At 38.0% G+C, this 20,861-nt stretch overlaps 1 protein-coding gene across 2 annotated transcripts; it reads right to left on the bottom strand.

Moving 5' to 3' along the window:
* Positions 1-1,871: 1,871 nt before the first annotated feature.
* LOC131692060 (uncharacterized) lies at positions 1,872-14,471 on the bottom strand. 2 transcript variants are annotated; one of them, XM_058978907.1, is made up of 7 exons: positions 13,506-14,471; positions 8,587-8,794; positions 7,834-8,524; positions 7,607-7,770; positions 5,939-7,536; positions 2,825-2,942; positions 1,872-2,764 (listed from the first exon to the last, which is right to left on the bottom strand). In XM_058978907.1, exons 2-7 carry the CDS (start codon positions 8,758-8,760, stop codon positions 2,183-2,185), a joined length of 3,327 nt encoding a protein of 1,108 aa, XP_058834890.1. In that variant the 5' UTR covers positions 8,761-8,794; positions 13,506-14,471; the 3' UTR covers positions 1,872-2,182. The 2 variants fall into 2 exon arrangements, with proteins under 2 accessions (XP_058834890.1, XP_058834891.1); XM_058978908.1 differs by having other exon boundaries at positions 14,211-14,471.
* Between the last annotated feature and the right edge of the window lie 6,390 nt (positions 14,472-20,861).

Genomic DNA, 20,861 nt, shown 5'->3' with positions numbered 1-20,861 from the left:
GCGAATTGGATTTCCGGACTGGCTGACCAATTGGATTTTCTCGTACCTTACAAACCGCAGTGCATCTGTGTGACTTGGAACTGTACTTTCAGACCCATTCGACATCACATCGGGTGTACCTTGGACCTCTTCTCTTCGTGCTCTTTGTGAATGACATTTGCAGCGAATTGACATCGTGTAAGGTGATGTACGCAGATGATCTGAAAATTTATCGCATCATAACAACTCTGGTAGATTGTTGTGCACTTCAGATGGACATAGATACACACAGAAAAAAAATATTGGTAAAAGTAAGAGTGTTCCGCTCTTAGCAAAAAACAATTAACGCCAACTATCAGGTTGAAAGTAAAACTTTTAAATTAATCAAGAATAATAATCAAAATAAAAGTTTTCCTTTTAAGCTAATGAAGAATAGTATTCAAAATAAAAGTTTTATTTTCAAACTAAGAGCATGCGTTGGTTCTTTTTTGCTAAGAGTGAAAAACTCTTATTTTTACCAACATTTTTTTTTCTGTGTGTAGGATCATGAGTTGGTGTGATAGAAACGGAATGACTATAAACATTCAGAAATGCAACATAATCACATTCACACGAATACTCTCGCCAATTACGTTTGAGTATGCAGTGAGCGCTGCCCCAGTAAAACGAGTATCATCAATCAAGGACCTTGGTGTTATACTTGACCGTAAGCTACGTTTCATCGAACACTTCAATGCAGTTACTGCTAAAGCCTTTGCAGTACTAGGACTCATCAAACGAAACACCCAAGATTTCAACGACGTCTACTGCCTGAAGGCACTGTACATCAGTCTGGTACGCAGCATTCTAGAGTATGGAGTTATCGTTTGGGCCCCGTATCACACCGTACACATTAATCGCATAGAACGGGTGCAAAAGAGCTTCGTCCGGTATGCCCTTCGACGGCTTCCCTGGCGAAATCAATTTGAACTACCACCGTATGAGCATCGTTGTGCTCTTATCAACCTGCCTACGCTACGAAACAGGAGAGTTTTTCTGCAGCGACTTTTTGTGTTCGATCTTCTCGCTGACAACATTGACTGCCCTCTGCTTCTCGCTAAGCTGGACTTCAACGTTCCTGGTAGGTCTCTGCGGAGAATGGACTACTTTCGCCTCTCTACTCATCGCACGCAGTACGGCCAGAATAACCCGGTAGATGTTTGCTGTCAGCTCTTCAATAGCGTTTTTCATCATTTTGACTTTAACTTAAGTAGAGAAATGTTCAAATTGAAAATAGGTTTAAGTTAGTATAGTATTTCAGTCTGTACGAAAATTTATTAATTCGAAGGTAATATATTAATTCCTCCATGACGTATCCAAACGAACATGAAATTCGACGTATTCACAATAGGAATACGTCAGATTTCTGCTCGTTTGGATACGTCAAACGCGTCTTGGCCTCACTCTAACTAGAGTGCTCTAAGTTCAACGGGGTACTAGAGCGTTGCCAGAAAATTTTAAAATGAGCATCGTAAAATACATAATACGCAAAAGCCTCATTTAATGAAAATCAGTATTGGTGGTCGAATTCGATTTCAAGCGATTTTGAGTTTGAACCTAATATGAAATTCAAACTAATTTAACATTTCTCAACAAGTTGGAAATTTTCGGGAGGGGTCCCAATCCCCAGGACCCTCTCCCAGATCCGCCACTGAAAATGTAGCATAGTACCTCCAACCTTATTTTAATACAATCTTCCATAAGATAGTAAATTAATGCATTCCATATAACAGACTGAAGTGTATTCTACTTCACTCCGGTTATGTCTCTCACATTACCCTCCCATCTTTTAGTTTGATTGAAAGACCTAGAAAATGTGCATATAGGATTTTTTTATTCACAGAAATGTCGACACCTTGTTTTATGTTTTAATTTGTTTATTATATCAATGAGCATCTTATTTTTACTTGATTTATCTAAGATTGGCGTTACAGTAAATAACATGCCTACGATGATAAAGCCAAGACTGGATTTTCTGTATTAGCAGTCTCCAGTTTCATATTATTTTACTAAACATACAAGCAACAAGCTTCTTTATGAAAAAAAAAACAAATTAAAATTATATCACAAGTTACAGAATAATTTTTAATATGCTACCTATTCAAAACGATCAATCTATTTTAAGTCCCATATAAATATGTTCTACCAAACCCTACTGCTAAACTCATAATTTAGTCTCGTGTCGAACCATCCCGTTCTTAGCACCATACATTCGCAATCGCATTGGTCTACTGTTGTACGAAACTGCAGGGCCATTGGGATTCGCTACACCGACTACGTTGTCGACGCCGTTTATCAAATCCAAGCTATGGACCTGTTTTGAACTACTCGCCATCAGATTATTTCCGTAGCCGTTGACCATATGCATACTCTGGGGCGTTGCGTTCAGCGTTTGCCTTGAATTGGGTGCCGAAATGATCGCCGAACTGCCTCCGCTCACCAGCATGGTTGCATTCGGGGAAATGTTCTGCGCGTAGTGCATGGCTGCTGAATTTTTGTTGAGATTATTCAACCTCGGTGGTGCTCCTAGGTTCGAGCAAGGAGTAGCGTTTTTCAATCGCTGCTGCGAGTTGGTGTTCGAATTATTCGAATGGTGTTCCGATTCGTTGTCGTCTCCACTGTCCACATCCCCGTCACTGCTGTTGGTACTGGCGATGAAATGCTCGTTCTTGATCACTTTGCGACCCTTGTTCCGACGGTAGTATTTAAACTCGCGTGGTAGCGTGTAGGAACGTGGTAAAGAGACCTGCAGAAAAAAAATTAAATTGACAATCGGCCTTTGTGATGTAACGTAACTATTTATTACCTGGCTATCGATATCGGATGGAATGCGATTGGGATTATGTCCATTATCTGCGGCATTGTGGTCCAAATTTTCATCTCCGCTACTCACAACGGATTCGTTGCGGTCAGTTTCTTGGATTCTGCGGATAAAAGTAGATGATTTGTTTTAATTTGGTTTGGACATGTGGGCTATAAACGTAGTCAAGATTAGACTTTGCATGGATTTCATATATGCAAATACCAAACAAAACCGGTTTACTATCCAAAAGAAAAGGAGAAAATATCTGGCCAATAACCCGAGCATACTATTTTCTGGTATCATACCAAAACCTGGTATTAATTGATTATTAATACCTCATTGAGGTATTAAACAGATATTGAAGAAACATTCTTCAATACCTGCTTAATACCTCAATGAGATATAATACTTTATTTTAGTATTATTTTTATATTCCAGTTATTTTTACAAATAGCAAATCAATACCTTATTGAATACCTCCATACAGTCAATTTTGTTATTGGAAGTTTGAAAAGGTTTTGCTATTATTCAGGTATTATAATGACACGTTTCATTATCGTAGTACATGTCTCAGTTAGGTATTAGGGTTTCAGGTATTCTACCTCTTATGCAAGGCTCCTCAATATCTTATTGTGGTGTTCAAGTATTGGGTACAGTATACTTGAATTTGGTACTCTGAAGTAATTTTCTTCTTCCCGGGTAGTCTTTGACCTAGTATAATGAAGAGACTGCATTCACCGCCAACATCGAAATAGGTAACAAGTATACCTCGACTGATTCCCAATAGTTCTTTAGATAGAAGGAAAGGAAAATCATTCCGATCGGCAACAAAGCGACGATATTGGCTTGTAGAGGAACATGGAGAGAATTGATCAGGTTTTCAGCTAAACATGCATAAATCTCAAAAAAAAAAGTTTTCAATCCTTCAAAAGTCATTGAGATATGATGTGCTAAGGTCTTGTGTGTGTTTATGATCTTTTGCAAAATGTTTAGTTTACTTTGTCAAAAGGTATACAAGTTTTTCTGTGAACGTTTTTTTTTTGGTCAAGTCTCCCCACTGCGAGGAGACCAAGGCCTGGGGAGATTTGACCAAGATAATTTTGAACGAAAATTGAACTTTCTTCTTTTTTGATGAATCCTCAATACTTATATTCTTCGCATCAGGCATGAGTAATGTTTATTTACTTCACACGATTGGTCTGCTCAATAAGGTATTTTTGGCTTTACACTATTAGACTCTTTCCCTATACTCCCTAGCGTGCATATGAATATGTAGAGAAGAGTGGGTATAGATGAACCACAGGGATAGGTGAACCTCTAGGTAAGTGTGTCATATTTTGGCACTTTTTGCGCATACAATATTTTGAAAGCTTTTTTGTTAACCTAACCTCATACGCTTTTACGATAGCTTCAAATTTTTTTGAAGATTTCTTAAAAATAAAAATGCTCTTAATCCACCTAGTAGAGTGATGAATCTCTCTTCGACAAAACAAAAGACATTCCATATAGTAATTCATATAGTAATGCATTGTTTATTGTATTATATTTATGCAAACAGAATACTGAATCACAAAAGGATTAAGAATTACAAAAATTGGTTTATCTATTCTCACTCTCCAATAGAAAGCGCCAATCAACCACATATCTTGGACGAATATTATATATGGTAAAGGTCATCAAGCAATGAGATATCCTAGTTCTCACAAGCTTCTAGCACATTGTGAGTCTTATCCATAGAGTCGACGGATGGATAAGATGTTCTTTGGACAAAACGTCTTCTACAATATTTTCCTGAGAAATAATCCAAGTTTAATCCTCATGACTTCAACACAGGCAGGCCAAGGTGGTCTTGAAAGAAATGCCTTAAGATCAAAGCATAGATAGGATATCCAACAAATAAGAGATTTACATGGTTTTTCTCCTTCGGATTTTATAAAAATCATTTTTGTACGATAATCTACACCAATAAAACTTATTTTCTGATTTTTTTTCAGTTACCATCTTTAGATAATTTTAATGGGAAATAAACAATCACCTAAACTTGAAAAACCATTTCAGGCTGATTTTTCAATACTGTGCTCAGCACAGAAAATATAGATAGTTGTTTTCGGTTCCCTCAAAAACTGGCTTACGTTAAAATATGACGCTCTGCAAAGTTTCGTGGACGCACACTTCCAAAATGGAGTGTGACCAACAACCGAAGTTGGGCTATAACCTGGGACACTCTCTTATGTCATGCGTCGAAGTCCTTATATAGGTAGGTCCTAGCATGCATCAAAACGAAAACTGCCTTTGTGCTCGTATGTGTTACAGTTTCTAAAGGCGAATGGTAGCGTCTACGTCATCAATTCAACCTTTTATAGGCTGTCTGTTCATTATCACCAAGGGGCCGTCACAAATGACGAAATCGTGCTACTAACGAAATATTTGTGCTACACATAAACATTTTGTTCGATGAGAGTAATGAAATCGTGCGGCTGACGAAATATTCGTACTATACACAAGCTTTTAGTAAAATAACGAAATATTTCGTTTCATTGACGAAAAATGGTTCCGTCTTCGATAATTAAGTTTATGCAATGTACCCTGAATATGCAAATTTACAAAAATTATCGTTCATCAAGTCGCCATGTTCTTAGATCGTGAAATGTGCGAACCCAACTGTTTACACAAAAATGCTCGTGTTCACCGATGAACCTATCCGTAGCAGATTAACGAATAAATTCGTTCAACGATACGATTTTTGTGCATGATTACACTATGAATTTTTCGGAAAAAATCGTTTATATTACAAAAGATGCTCGTAAATATTGGAAATACTTCCGTATATCTTATCAAACAATTCGTTTGTGAATCAGATTCTTAATAAGCCTACGAAAGTCGTTTCGCGGTTTCGCTTTATCAATAAGACAACGCTTTTATATTAACGTTAGGTTGGAGACATCTATGCCTTAAGTAATGAACCCAGCATAACAGGATGAATAACTACATTACTTTTAAAATGTAAAACAAAACAAAATTGCCACCTTTAAGCTAACGCAAACCTGCCTTATCAAATAAACGAATTGAATAAAAAAATAACTACATTAATCAAAGAACACATGTTTTCGTTCTTACCTAAAATTAGCCGCCTCTCGCGCCACCCAGTCGTAGTAAATTCGTGAATTTTCCAAATAATGTGGTGACAAGAGTATCTCCGGTGTCTTAGCCCGTTGCATCTGACGCTTAGTGTTATTCAGATTGTTGATCGTGGTTGGCGGAACTGCTACTGGTACATTCTTACCAATGCTGTTACTATTATTATTGCCACTACTGCTACCGGTGTTAGTTGCACTTGGGTTGTTTGGCATGGTAGGTGTTGCTCGACTATCCAGTTTGCTGCGGGGTGGCGGAACAACGTTGTACGGGAAAGGGAGATTCTCAGTTCCAGTGTTCTCCATACTACTGTAGGTTCCCGATATCTGACGGGGATGGTTGGCGTCCATGTAGAGTCGACTGTGATTATCATAAAGAACTGCACGATTTGCTGCTGCAACATCTGTAGTACGGGGGCTTATCGAAGGAGGTCTATTATTGTTAGCAGCCGCATCAGCGTATAAACTAACGAAATTTCCCCGATAGTTTTCGGCGAATGGATTTCTTGGCACATTGTTCGGCAAGATTTTCGCTCGAGGGTGAACTTGACGAGTGAGTGAATTACTCTCAGTTGCCGATATTTGTGACGATATCGGGGACATGTTTCTGTTGTTCGCGGCTGCCTGTTGCGCTTCGGCATTCTTCATACTCACCAGCGCAGAAATATTAATTCCATTCAACCCAAAACTGTTGTATATAGGATCATAGTTAGCATTAAATTTGTTCAGATTATTTACATCATCTAAATTAGCTGCCAGCAGCAAGTTAAGATCATTGAATGACTTCTCCACGGAAATTTCAGCCATATCTGGACTTGAGGGTCGCCAATCCATCGGATCAATATCGATGTGTTTTTTCGCTCTTGGAATAGGTTGACGTGGTAATGTTGCCTTAGTATCGTCACCCGAACTTAGCGTTCCAGTTCCTGGCCCACCAAGTTTACCCTGCTTGATCTCCTCTTCAATAATTTTCAACTCGGCCAGTTGTTTTTGTTTCTTTTCCTGTAATTTTTGCTGGATGTTGACTCTTGAGCTGACACTACTGCCATCATTTTCGCTAGACCCTCCAGTATGCGATCTTGGAAGAGGCCGTCGCCAGAACGGAATTGCCATTGGTCCGATAGGAGCTTCATGCTCGGTGTTATTGGTTTGAATGGCGAAATTCGGTGGTGGAACAAAGGTGGTTGGTTTCTTTTTTTTCCGTTTAGTTGCAGCATTCACCGGATTCGAAAAACGGCAGTTAAACACACCCGGTATGACATGAGGGTACTTTTGATTTCCACATCCTCCCATGGATTTTCCAGTTTCCAACTGTTGTGAGCTTTCCTGGCAGCGGCATGCATCATGATTACACTTGTTAGTCCTTCCACTACACGGAACCCGACCACCTGCTTCATAGCCTAACCGGCGTACATGAAAATATCGGTAATACACAACCATGAAGAATAAACCAACACCAAAACTACACAATACTAATATAGGTATCATGTACCAACCCTCAGGACGGTTAGGCCAAATGCCAACCATCCACAGACATACCAGCAGACAGTTCTCCATGAACATCACGACGTAAAAGGTAAGCTGTAATAGAAACATACATGTTAAACATGTATATCATAAAACACAGCCATCGAAAATCAATTCCACTGACCATTTTCTGCCGATGTCGAACTTCCTGTAGATTGATATATGCGAAAATGTACACGAACGCTATTAGGCCGCCCAACATTGCCTTTTTTAGTCTCGATATTCGTTCCCCGTGAAATACGTTTTTCGGTGAGATAAGCCATAAAAACATCGAGATCCAATGTAGGACTAATTGAAAAAGAAATAAATAGAGATTAGTAAACCGTCGTGAACATCATCGGACAAACTCACTGATAACCAGAAACACCCAATGACTGTAAACCGATGCGTAAACGGTCAACGAAATTACACGCGATATCACTGTACCCAATCGCCACAGGAATTGAAATATGACTCCAAGCCATGTCAGCACCAACCGGTGTACGTTTTGTAAACGAACATTTTTACTAAAACTGGCCAGAGCCCAGCAAACACTGAAAAGAGATAGTGTAGCTGAGACCATATTAAGATCGCGAAATGTTTTCTGTTGTTGTTCGGCAATGCTGGTCTGCTGGACTAAAGCTGTCGTTGATAAATGATGTCCACTGGCCAGAGCTTTCAGCTTGAGCGTGCTGAGGTGGTTCTCATTCTGAAGATTCACTAGTACATATAGTTGCAGTAAAAGCATGGGTGCTGCCTCGCAGAACGCATGCACCAGCCGTAGCATGCATAGGTCTCGGACCTCATGTTTCACATGGCGTAAATCCACGGGAACGAAGAGCTTAGCGTAACGCCATAATACACCTAATTGCGTGGCGTGAAGTGCCAGTACGGCGTATCGGCTGTATTTGGCCGTTTTAGTTAGCACTTCATCTGGTGATTTTTTCTTTTTTTTCTCCATGCTGTTTTCTGAGTGGTCGTGGCCTTCGGATGGTGGTCCTGTAGTTGCGGTAGTCGAACTTCTCAGCTTTCGTTTGTTTAAATACCATCGTACGGAAACAATCTGGAAAATAAATGAATGCACTAGATGGACACCTTTCACAAACTAAAAGAGGGTGTACAAACCTGTGAGATTACTAGTGAAAAACTGACAATCACGATAACGGCAGCAAAGTAGGTAAACTTCTGCCTTTCGTATAGTGCATAGCCGAGCACGACATCGAAGACAACATCGCAGAAGTAACCGGCCAGAGAGATCACGTTGAACAGTACATCACAGAGTGGCAAGAATTCGGCCATCGTATTTACAGTTGAATATAATACTGTGATTGATCTGTAATGGCGAAAAAAATATGAAAATATTGAAATAAATTCGCACATAAAATATCGACCCAGGTATTTGAAAATGTTGAATCTTGCTAATCGCACATAACATACTTTCATTTTTTACATTTTAACGACATTCTATTAGCTAGAGATTACTGGGTAGGGAAAGTTATGAAAATTAGAGCCATAGTACTCAAGTGAGAGCCAGGATGTAAACAGATCGGGAAACTAGAAGTGGCAGGGTCATTAGAACAGGCTTAATATCGTACGGGCTTAATCTTTGTCTTCTGCTAAGGAGGGTCGAGCTTAGGCAGCATAACTACGAATCACCCGAGTTCATTAGCATGTGTCCTGGTACAGATATACGTGTCCATCTTTACCGTGACAACCGACTTCATTCTTACTTCCGACTTCTCCAATTCTTCCGACTTACTTTCATTGTTATACAAATATCAAAAACGCCGTCGTATTCATATGCACAAGCTCATAATGTGTCAGAGCTCAGCTCATTGATCTAGTGCTTGTGCTAGTGTTTGATTAGTAGTTGATTGATTGAAACAAAAAATAACTTAATCAGCATTAGTTCAATGTTGTCTTCTTGTCAACTTATTTAGGAATGCGGGGGAGGGTGTGTAAGCTTAGCTTACACTGATGAAAATATATATGTTATACCTATTGATTTTACACATTATTTTTTGCAATTAGCGGTGACATATAGCTACCATTTGCTGGTTCATAAACCTAATGTGTGTATTTACAAGCAATATCTTACATGCACATTTCATAACTATAAGGCACATAAAACCCGATTCTATAACAATACACACATATAACTTATGTATGCGCATACATAGTTTATACAGCTGACACATAGAAGGTATGTGTGCGCGTGATAACATTAGCATTTTTTCTTCATATGGATTTTAAGTTGTTTGAAGCAAATAGAAGTTACGATTGAATTTTTTTCAGTTGCACCTAACGAGTGAAAATGCACAATGAAACAAAAAATGGTACTTGGGAGGAGTAAATTATTATCACTTTCTTAAAAATGGTCAATAATGACGCCGGCCACGACCAATGCTGTTCTACCGAGGAAGGGAAGGAATGTTAGTTCGACACTGTCTGTTGATAGAGACCGAGATTGGATATCCCAACTACCTTCGAAACCGTTAGAGATTTTACACAAGTTGAATGCTGAAGATGGGCGTCTGTTCTCTGTGGAACTATGTTTAGCCAGTGACGGTTTGTCCGCAATTTCCTTTCAAAGAGCATTTTGAAGTTGGCTTTTAAGCCGTAATCAAATTCGGAACATGACGAAAACAGGCTCATTATCCCAGATGCGTTCGCCATGTTATGCAAGCGACGATAGTGATGAAGAGCTTAATAGGATTGTTCTCACTGCTGTAAATAATATTACCACGGCCATCTCTTTAATCATGAATCTGTATTTTTCCATGAATTTTTTCAGTGCCCGACATCTAGTGTAATGTACTTCTTAATTAAACGCTACGTAATTATTTTTTATTGTAGGGTAATGTGGAGAGAGATGCCGCACATTTCTAAAAATCGATACTGCGCCAAAGTAAACCATTCAATATTTGATGAAATCATTTTTATTAATTGCAACAAGTTTCTAAAATACTGTGAAATGGTTTTTGGCATGAAAAAAATCATCAAATTTCCATGAACATTTAAAAAAAGGTAATTGCTGGAATGAGAGGGTGAGACGCCGCACCGTTGCGTTGCGTTGCGTAAAAAGGCGAGAATTTCGCCTGAGAGCCACCATTGCGCGCCATGACCATCTTTACCGTAACTTGGGATGAGAAAGGAAGCGTTGATGTGGTACTTACTTAACGGAAGGCCCCGACTCTGTGACACTCCCATGGGTGGGTTGTTAGTCAGGATTCGCTTCAAGCAAGCGATGCGACTGAGAATATATTTTCGTGCTTAAGATGTTTGAATAGTTTATTGACTGTAGGATACGTAAATGTTCTGGGTAATCGTTTATCAAGATTGTTTCATCGAAAACAACTTGAACTCCGGACAGCCGGCTGTCGGGAGTGTTGTCGACAATGTAAAATGGAACGTAAACAATGAGTTTAAAAGTGGTATTGCGGAACATTCATAAATTATGTCACGCAAAGATTACCCAATACTAACTAACTTCCCGTCATATTACCACGCTATTTTTGCCTTTGGTCTAATACGAATCAAATGATTTTAGTTTTTCCTTCATTTTGTAGTAGCACATTAATTCCGCTACTCGCAAAAGTGTTCATGTTCTATGGAATTACCTATATACATGGCGCAATCGTGCGTAAAACGACCGTTTGCGTCAAAGCACATGACGTGCTCCCCTCCCATGTATGTCACAATTAGTTATATCCCTTCCTTCTAATAGCGTGGCAAAATTTATAATTGGTCCTTGTTGGTATAATCACAAGCATATTCAGATCCCGTAACTTGAAATTTTCCACCTCGTTCGAGTAAACGTTCCGATATTACAATGAAGACGTGAAACAGAAAAAATATAAATGCTGCGTTCCTAAACGATATTAACATCATGCACGAATCAAACACCTCCCGTTTCCAAATAGTACGTACTTATTCTTAGCTCAGTATAATTGACTGATGAGTTAATGGACTAAAAGTAAAACATTAAATATGACCATAAAACATTTGTTCCTCGTGCTGAAATGATTGCCGCAAATTGGTAATTGGATTTGAATTGATCTTGCGAATTGTCAATTCTCCACCCTCATACATAATTCAAATGTCATTCACTCAGATAAGACCACGCGTATTTCCACACGCATTAAAGACCCACTCGATTCGTTTCCTAGTTGGTCAAATAAACACTAAACAAACAAATAAATTAGTTTGCTTAGTCTAAAGAAATGTCAGCTCGATTGGCATCAACCGGCGGATACGTGTTCCCTTACAATGCCATAAAATGAAAGTACATTTAAAAGTTCATGCGACAAAATATGTGCAATTCAGAATATAACGAAATGAAGATTGCTTAATTATTTGCATTTAAAAAAAGATCGGAAAAAATTAGTTGCATAACCAAGATGGTTCATTTTCAAAGATAGCACTGCTGATGAATCACTTTATAAAAATTGGCGATAAGGGACGCGAACGAAAATAGCTGACCACCGCCACGGGTGAGACGCCGCACCGTGGTCACAAACTGAAAAATAGTGAACAACAGTATTTTAGCTCTCGTTCATGTTTTGTAGTTAGGTGTCTTCAGCTGAGTTTCATGAAGTTTTATTACACCTACAAATCGGCTAGCACCATCGCTTTTATTAAGGGGGTACTACCATTTCTAGAAACATTTTTTTATTCAGCATTTTAAGAATATTTTCCTTTGCAACCTTGTGTAACGGGAAAGTTGGAGTAACTTATTTAAGGGTACTATTTATTTATATGTTTGTACGAGCACATATATCTTCTGTTGCTAGGGGTTCCTTAAAACAGTTTTTGGTTGTTTCTTCCAACAATTAATTTAAATAACTTAGCTTTGTTCTTGAAAGATTCATTTTGAAAAAGCATTAATTCGTTGAAATTTTCGTTTTTATCCCAGTATTGACATCATTACAAATCTATGCGTTCACGAAAATTAGTGCCTGAAACTTTAAAGAATAAACCGGAGCAACTAATACTTAGATTTAGATACATATCGCCCGTTTAAATATATAGATAAATGGACTAATAATTCTATATCACTGTGTTAGGTCCACTAATCTGTGGATAAACCTTATTAAGAACCTATACCTGACGCAAATGATCATTGGATGAAAAAAGTGAAAATGTTAAAAAGTAACATGGACAATTATGCGTAGAACGGCAGTACAGTTATTTACATTGATAACCTGTTTCGACTAAAATAACTATTCAGTGATACAAACAATTGCGCCATTAACCGGTAGGAATCGTTTGAATCGTTAATATGTGTATAATAACAATGCAAGTCATTTTCAAATTTATATTGAACATAACAAACTATGAATTCATAGTTTGGATAAATGAGAATGGCGCAATTGCACCTCTAGTTGGATTGAAACAGAGTTTATTATCACACTTCTGTTTCAACGTACTTTTCAATCGTTTCATAGTGTATATGACATTGCGTGGCTAGTGCCACGATCCTACGGACACTGACAATTCCTTCTGATCGGTTTCAGTCATTTTCTACACTTCAAATTATAAAAAACAGACGTAGAGCGTTTTCCCTAGTGATTCTTTTTCTGATACAATGAACAAAAATCATCAGCCCATCGACGCGTGCCATCCATACAAGAGACTTCAACGAGCAAGCGGTTTTCGCAGCGACGAACTCACCACGTCTGGCATTTTACTCTTAACTCAACACGCTAGTATTTTATGATCGTCACAGATAGTGGGACGATGAAATGGATTCATCATTTGCATATCACATTATATTGAATGCAAATTTCAGTTTAGCTCGTATCAGGAGAAAGGTAACAAAGGAAAGGTTGGTGTGGGAACTGAAAATCGTGTGAGCAAAGAGATGCGACCATGTGTCTTGTAAAATTTGTCGTATTGAAACATTGTTGCACACATACCAATTATATACTAACTAGTATGTTGATAGGACGAAAGGAAACATAATTTTACTTGCTAGTTTTACGAGCAAATGACAATTTAATAGAAATGGACACAACAATGTAGTTAACGCGACCGGTACTAACCAACTAGAAAATTGCGATAATCCACGTGAATCTGCTATCACCCTGGTCAATGAACTCATCACTGACTAATGTTGTCGTAATTCATTAGCATGCAATACGCATTTGATAGTTCGCCAGGTTTTGGCTCTGCTGTATCATAGATGGCACCAACAGAATATAAATTTTCACACTATTGAACACTTTTCCTGCCTATCACCGATCGATATTTCTTCGTTACATCCGGAAATACTACTGCGGATTAAATTACAATCACAATAACAAGATTTATTTCTTTTTCTTCTTTTTGTTTACTTTTCTCGATTACCATCCGACTTCTCACGGATTGCTTCAATTGCTGGTGTAATTCACTTCACGATAAATAATTAAATCGGTCACATATCGATCGGCGACAGTGCTCCTGGTTAATGCTGATGCGGAGAAATGTGGATTTTCTTCTCATTCCTCGCATACAAATATTTTCCTTCATTTCGTTTGCCCTCTGTTCGTCTGCCGAAGGCAAAATCACCAACACTTCGTCGGGGTAAAGCAAAATAACAACACACCGGGATCATCAGCAGTCACCCAGCCCAGCCAGCATGGGCTAGCATTGATCGATCGGGCATTGGAATTTCAACTATTTCACATAAACAAACGGTGGCTCATCCACTCACACGCTGCTAATACAGTCTTGGACCTCAGTAAAACCACTGCACTACTACTACGTACTTGTATTGGTTCCGTCCTGCGTGATCTACAACCCAGTCACTGTGTGGGTTGTCGGTCAATCCAAGAGATCTTCAAAAATTTGACCCTACTTTCACGCTTTTTCAGCACGATCTTGGCAAAATTCAAACTAAAAACTATCACAAAGTACTTTTCACTCATTTCGACGCTGGACAGATATATTTTAAAGCCCGATCAGTCCACTTTTCATCCGAATAAAAGCATTTTTCCGTTCATGTTATCCTCATGCACCACCGAATCTGCCTAAACTGCGTTACCAACTACCACATGAAAATAGCAAAATCATGAATGTTTCGTCACGAAGGTTACATATCGTGGCTAAAATTTATGTTGCGCTACCTTATGGTTCATTCAGAAAATCGCACAGGTTTGTGGTGTGACAAAGAAACCAATACATTGGGTCGAAACCAAATGAAATGATGTTCAAGAATAAATTGTAGAGCATTACGGGGTCATACATATAGGGTTACTGTGCCCTAATTCATCTTAGCACCTCTATTCATCCTACCCATTTGAACGCAATAGTTAGAGCAGTGTCTGTTATCTCTATTCAACGCATTAGCTGAAATGGTAGGATGAATAAGGGTGCGTTATACTCGAATTTTCATTTCGTTCTAACACGAGTATTTTACATTTTCCAAGCCAGATTTTTTTATTGATCTGCTTCTTAACCCTCAAAAAGGCAACCGGGTCTCAGAGGCCCGGCACGTTACAATTTTTTAGTTACAAAAAAATGTGTATGCAGTATAAGCTTGGGCATGGAAATTTTGATAAGTAGCTTTGAAATCTATTAGAAAAATAAAGAATTGTGAAATTTTCATCTATGGAGTGATGCGCAGCTATGTTTGAATTTTTTACATGCACAAAAAGGCAAGCCGGGCCTGGCAGACCCGGTGTGCATGCAATATTTACTAGGAATACCACGGGTTTTATACATTGATATTTATCTGAAAAAACATTTTGATGAGTTCATCTCCATATTAGCAGGAATTTTTTTCATGTTTTGATTGATTTTATCTTTTTACCTTCTCTTATAAGAAAAAATCTTGAAAGTTTGAGCGAATTCTATACGTTTGTATTATAAGAAATGTAAAAATAGCATACGATAATGACGTGTGTCATATTTTTTGGGTAAATACTTTTATTTCACCCACTGTGGTCTACTTGACAATTATTTGGATACAACATAACCTAACTCTGTCGTTATTGTCTATTTTTGTTGTCTATTCTTTGTGTTATAGTTGTCGTAATTATTCAAATTGTAGGATCTAAAAGAAACCAAAAATTGAAATGGCTATAAGACGATACGCCCCATGTTTGCAATCGTCTCAAAGAATCTGAAATAATGGAAGAAATTCGAGCAAATTCAACAGCTGACGATTCCGAAACTGATTTGCAAAGCAAGGAAGAAGATGTGAATGATATTGCTTCCGACGATGAATCTGATGCAGAAAAATATGAATATGTACTCCGGTTATGAATCAGAAGAAATTAATAGCAACCCAGAAACATTTATTGGTCGTGTTCAAACGAAATAGAGCTCAGAACCAATCGATAGTCGACGTGATCTTCCGAGTACTCACCTTTTGGAAAGAATTTGACCTTTTTACATCCATCGCCTTATACGCTGAAATCGGGATTTGCTGCGTGTTCGTACTCATCATCCTTTAATGCCGGAACCGGAAGGCGGATCAATTAGAAATTCAACAGCAGCCAATGGGAATGCTGTACCTTTCATTTGAAAAGTTTGTAAAAATCGGTAAAGAATTCGCTGAGAAATAGGTATGACATTATCTTAGGAACTTGGTAAGTTCCCCCGGGGCGTCACGAACCGCCATAGCTGGCCAATGTGGTCGATGTGCCTTCGGTAGGTCATTAATGATCTAGACATGTAAAGCCAAGTAATGTTGCACATATTTTAATATATATTGCATCATTTGGACATCATGGTGGTATCAGTTTCTATGGAAATTTGCTGTGTGATTGTACTCTTCAACACGTAACTCCAGAACCGAAAGTCGGATCAATAGAAAATCAATTGAGACCGATGGGAAGACTGCACCTTTAATTTGAGACTAAATTTGTACAAATTGGTCCAGCCACCTCAGAGAAAAATCGGTGAGATTGTTTGCCACATACATGCATCCATACATACATACACACACACATACAGACATTTTACGATCTCGACGAACTGAGTCGAATGGTATAAGAGATACGGCCCTGCGGGTCTCGGTTAAAAAGTCGAAATTTCGACCGATTGCATAACCTTTCTATATGAGAACGGCAAAAAGGAGCTTGAATTTAGACGGGCCTGAGAGGCCCGGCTTGCCCTTTAATGTTAGGATTTTAGCTTGCCTTCACAAGGGTTAAGAACGAATGTTGATACTTATTTAAGCGCAATCCAATCAGTGTACGCTAGAGATGGTCAAGTTCGGGTTTTGTAAATTTAAACTTCTCAGTTTCGGGTCGGGTTCCGGGTTTTCGAATTTCAATTTCTCGGGTCCTGGTTTTTGAAATTTTAAACTTTCGGGTTCGGGTCGGGTTCGGGTTATTCGAATTTGGAATTTTCGAATTCGGGTCGAGTTCGGGTTTTTGAACAGATCAAACCCAACCATTTCTTGACGCTGTTTGTGTCACCACAAAACACCCAGTCTCTTTTTGTAGTATTAACTTTATTTACTTTACTACACGCAGAAAAATTTAGCATATTTAAACCAAAAATATGTGTTATTGAATCCAATCATTTATTGTTTATCACTTTAACAAACAAACTTATTGGTTTGAAAATATTTTTTTATTAGAACAACAGCAAATTTTTGCTTTCAATAAATACATTTTTAGTATCAATAATTTTCTTTTGATTTCAATAAAATAATTATTGAAAATCGGAACGATAATTTTTTTTATTGAAACAATAAATAAATTTTATTGAATTCAATAAATAATTTTATTGTCTCCCGACCAATAATTTAATTTATTGAATTTAATGCATAATTTTATTGAACCTGCAAATCTTTTTTCTGCGTGTAAATACTAGTACCACAGATAACAGACGTTTAGGCTCGATTTGAATCGTGTGTAAATACCCGCTACTGAAATTCTGAATAAATCAGATGTCTGAAACACGTTTGGCAAACGTTTGTATGGCGCAGTGATCGATACAATGCAGTTAGAGTGCAGCTGTCAAACGCGTGTAGCAAACAGATGCGCAGATGGCAATAGTGAAACACGGATTTCCAACGTTTATCAATTTGAAAGTTTACACAGGTTTTTGAAGAAATTTTGTTCTAGCCTAAACGTCTGTTATCTGTGCTAGTACTAAATATTCCCACCTTTAAATCGCTAGAATTCGTTATATTTTCTGATGCTCAACTATTGTATTTTTTATTCATGTATAAAATTTCTTCTGTTAAGATTCGCAAACTGTCTGAATTATTTTCTTTTTTAAACGAGTACTCATGAGATAGCATTTAACAATAAGTGTTTCGCGCCTAAAATCTTTATGCGATTTACTTCTATGATAATCATCAATAAACCAAGTCAAAGTAAATTTTTCGCAAAATATATTGGTTCAAGCAAGAAGAATCAACGATGGCACTCATATGGTAATGGTATGCTAGCGCCACTATCACATCAGTGGTACACATATGAAACAAGCACTTTCCGCCAGATTGTCCCCGGCCTAGGCCGTTGCATAATTCGGATTCCTTCGTGAAAATACATGAATTTCCACTATTTTAAGGAATTAATATTAAAAATATTGTGTGCTCTGTTCAAGCCATGAGCGGATTTGTAGAAGTTTGGAGTTGTTCCGAGAACTCCATTGGAGATCTCTACTGGCGCGCATACTGTACTAGCTAATGATGTGTCATCAAGAACGCGACAGAGAATCTTGATTGACACCGTTCGACACAAGTTTAAGTTTGACCGTACCAACCAGTAACGCGGGTGACGTCGTGTAAACATGTAATACATTAATACATGTAATAAATTATACAAAACTACTCTTGCAGGAATGGTTTTCGGTACAAAAAACTAGAAATTTTGGTTAAGTACGACGGGCAAGGTTGTTTGAATCTGTTATCATTATGTCTCTTGTTTCCCCAAGCGTTAGCCGATTTATCATACTTTCTGATTAAGATATCGACGATTTATAAGTTTCTCAGAAAATTACAAATGCGACGTTTAATAATACAAATTATACATGCCAATTCCTCTCACCAGTAATTCGTTTTGCCATAGGTAGATATATCTGGACGCGTATGGTGCTACTTCAGGTTCGAGTGATTCTATAACTATTTTGGATGAGCTATGGATGATACTATTGGATGATCCTTGGACCCAGCTCGGATGCCTAAATTTAAAAGGGGTCTCTACCCACTAAGAACGGTTGGTTTCAAATTCGTCCAATGAAGGACGTTCTTTGGACCAATTTGGACAACGTACAAATAACCGTCCAACAAATCATACCGGCTTGAACCTTCGTTCGAACCGGTCACAAATCTTGATAGCTCCTGGTTTACCTAGAGTTTTTCAACAGCAACTTTTCTTTTTCAAGGCTACCTACATTTTCGTTCGATCAGTCTTTCTCAAGACTACCTATATTTTTTCGACAATTAGTCTTTCTCAAGACTACCTACATTTTCTACTCAATCAGTCCTTTTCAAGACTAAAACATTTTTCAAGAACAATTCAGCCTAAAGAAATATCTAAATTTTCCAACATGCCTGGGTCCTCCCAGAAAGGCCTTGTTCCAAAAATTAAAGCTAACCGGAAAAGGGTATCGTCTCCACCCGAAAATTCAATTGACTGCATCAACTCATTCGATGTTTTATCCGAATGTGAAGCTGATGAAATTTCTAAATTTTCTCGCATTGCGCATAATGCCAATGAGAAGAAAACGCAATCACCTCCGCCTATAACAGTGATGATCTCCGACTTCAAAGCCCTTCGAACTGAGCTTTCGACGTTCCTTCCGGACGTGAAAGTCTGTTTCCAGATTCGCCGAAGAGGAGAATGTCGAGTTACAGCGGAAGAATTGATTGGGTCACAAACGACTACTCCAGTATCTTACGGAGAAGTTATATAAATTTTATTCATATGATTTCAAGATAACTAGACCATTCAAGGCTGTCTCGAAAGGGCTACCACAAGGTCAAAGTTTGGATGAAATATCCAACGAATTGAAAAATTTAGCACGCTCTGGAATTATACAGGAGCTTTATTTAATTCATTTTAACCGTAATGAGGTTAATAATTTGAAAGTATTTGAAAAAGCACGTTTTATGTCCCACGTGCGAGTAAAGTGGGAACATTATAGACGACATGGGGGCAGAATTCAAAATCTGACCCAGTTTCGTAGATGCCAAGGCTTTGGGCACGGCACAAAAAATTGTCATTTGGATTCCAAATGTATGATCTGTGGTGATAAATCGCACATGAAAGATACTTGTCCGGTGAAAAAAACCACAAAAAATTTCAAATGCGCTAATTGTAGCGAAAATCATAAATTGAATTTATGGGGTTGTCCTGTTCGAGTAAAAATTATAAATTCTCGTTCTAGACAACAAAAACAACCAATAAAAAATATACCTACTTCTTTAGGTACACCTCAAGAAAACACGACCAAACGTGTTAATCCGATTCAAAATAGATTAACAACTACTTCTACCTCCGTCACACCATCCTACAATGGTGTGTCATCTTATGCTTCAGTGGCAGGTAACAAGGCCAAAATAACGGCTACCGTTACCACGCCTACAAACTCGTTTGCATCCAACGCTTCCTTTAGTCCAATGGATCTACGTAGCGTAACGGAAGAATAATTAAAATACTTGCAGGGCTCTATGTTACCTATGATGATTGCTATGTTAAATTCTACCCACCAACAAAATTGTAATGAAATTAATGTTTAACAGTGACTTTAAATAATCATTTAAATTTATTAAATTGGAAGTCTCGTTCATTAAAAACGTGCGAAGACGAATTTTTCAACTTCTTGAGGATACATAATGTGCATATAGCCGTTGTGACCGAAACTTTTTTAAAACCAAATATTAAATTGAAGAGTAACTCTAATTTGGTTATTCATCGATTTGATCGAATTGTTGGATTCGGTGGAGGAATCGCAATAGTGGTTAATCGCAAGATCAAACATTCCGTTATGCCGTCTCTTGAAACCAAGGTGATCGAGAGTTTGGGTATCGAAGTTGAAACTGATCTTGGTAAGCAAATTAATTTCTTGAAAGGAGACTTACAAAAACTTACAAGAAATCGGTCGTAATTCTTCATAATTGGTGATTTTAACGCCAAACACCGAGCCTGGAATAATGCTCAAAGCAATTCCAACGGTAAACTACTTTTCAGTGATTGCTCTGCTGGTTATTATTCAATTTTGTTCCCGAATGGTCCAACGTGCTATTCGTCTGTAAGGAATCCATCAACAATTGATTTGGTTCCGACAGATCAAAGTCATATTTGTAGCGAATTGATTACACATGCTGACTTTGATTCTGATCATCTTCCAGTAACTTTTTCACTTTCTCAAGAAGCTGTTTCCAATCCCATTAGCTCAGTGTTCAATTATCACAAAGCGAATTGGGAAAGGTACAAAGCTTATATTGAGAATAA

This window comes from Topomyia yanbarensis, chromosome 3 (genome assembly GCF_030247195.1).
Source record: "Topomyia yanbarensis strain Yona2022 chromosome 3, ASM3024719v1, whole genome shotgun sequence".
NCBI classification, from domain to species: domain Eukaryota; kingdom Metazoa; phylum Arthropoda; class Insecta; order Diptera; family Culicidae; genus Topomyia; species Topomyia yanbarensis.
The sequence above is the reverse complement of the archived record's forward strand: the minus strand, read 5'-3'. Positions and strand labels throughout refer to the sequence as shown.

Excerpts from the sequence above, each read along its gene's own strand:
- LOC131692060 (XM_058978907.1), bottom strand. The coding sequence starts at position 8,760 with ATGGCCGAATTCTTGCCACTCTGTGATGTACTGTTCAACGTGATCTCT. Across the intron at positions 7,771-7,833 it reads TTGGGTGTTTCTGGTTATCA|TCCTACATTGGATCTCGATG; the intron begins GTGAGTTTGTCC and ends TTTTTCAATTAG. Across the intron at positions 7,537-7,606 it reads TTCGACATCGGCAGAAAATG|CTTACCTTTTACGTCGTGAT; the intron begins GTCAGTGGAATT and ends TTTCTATTACAG.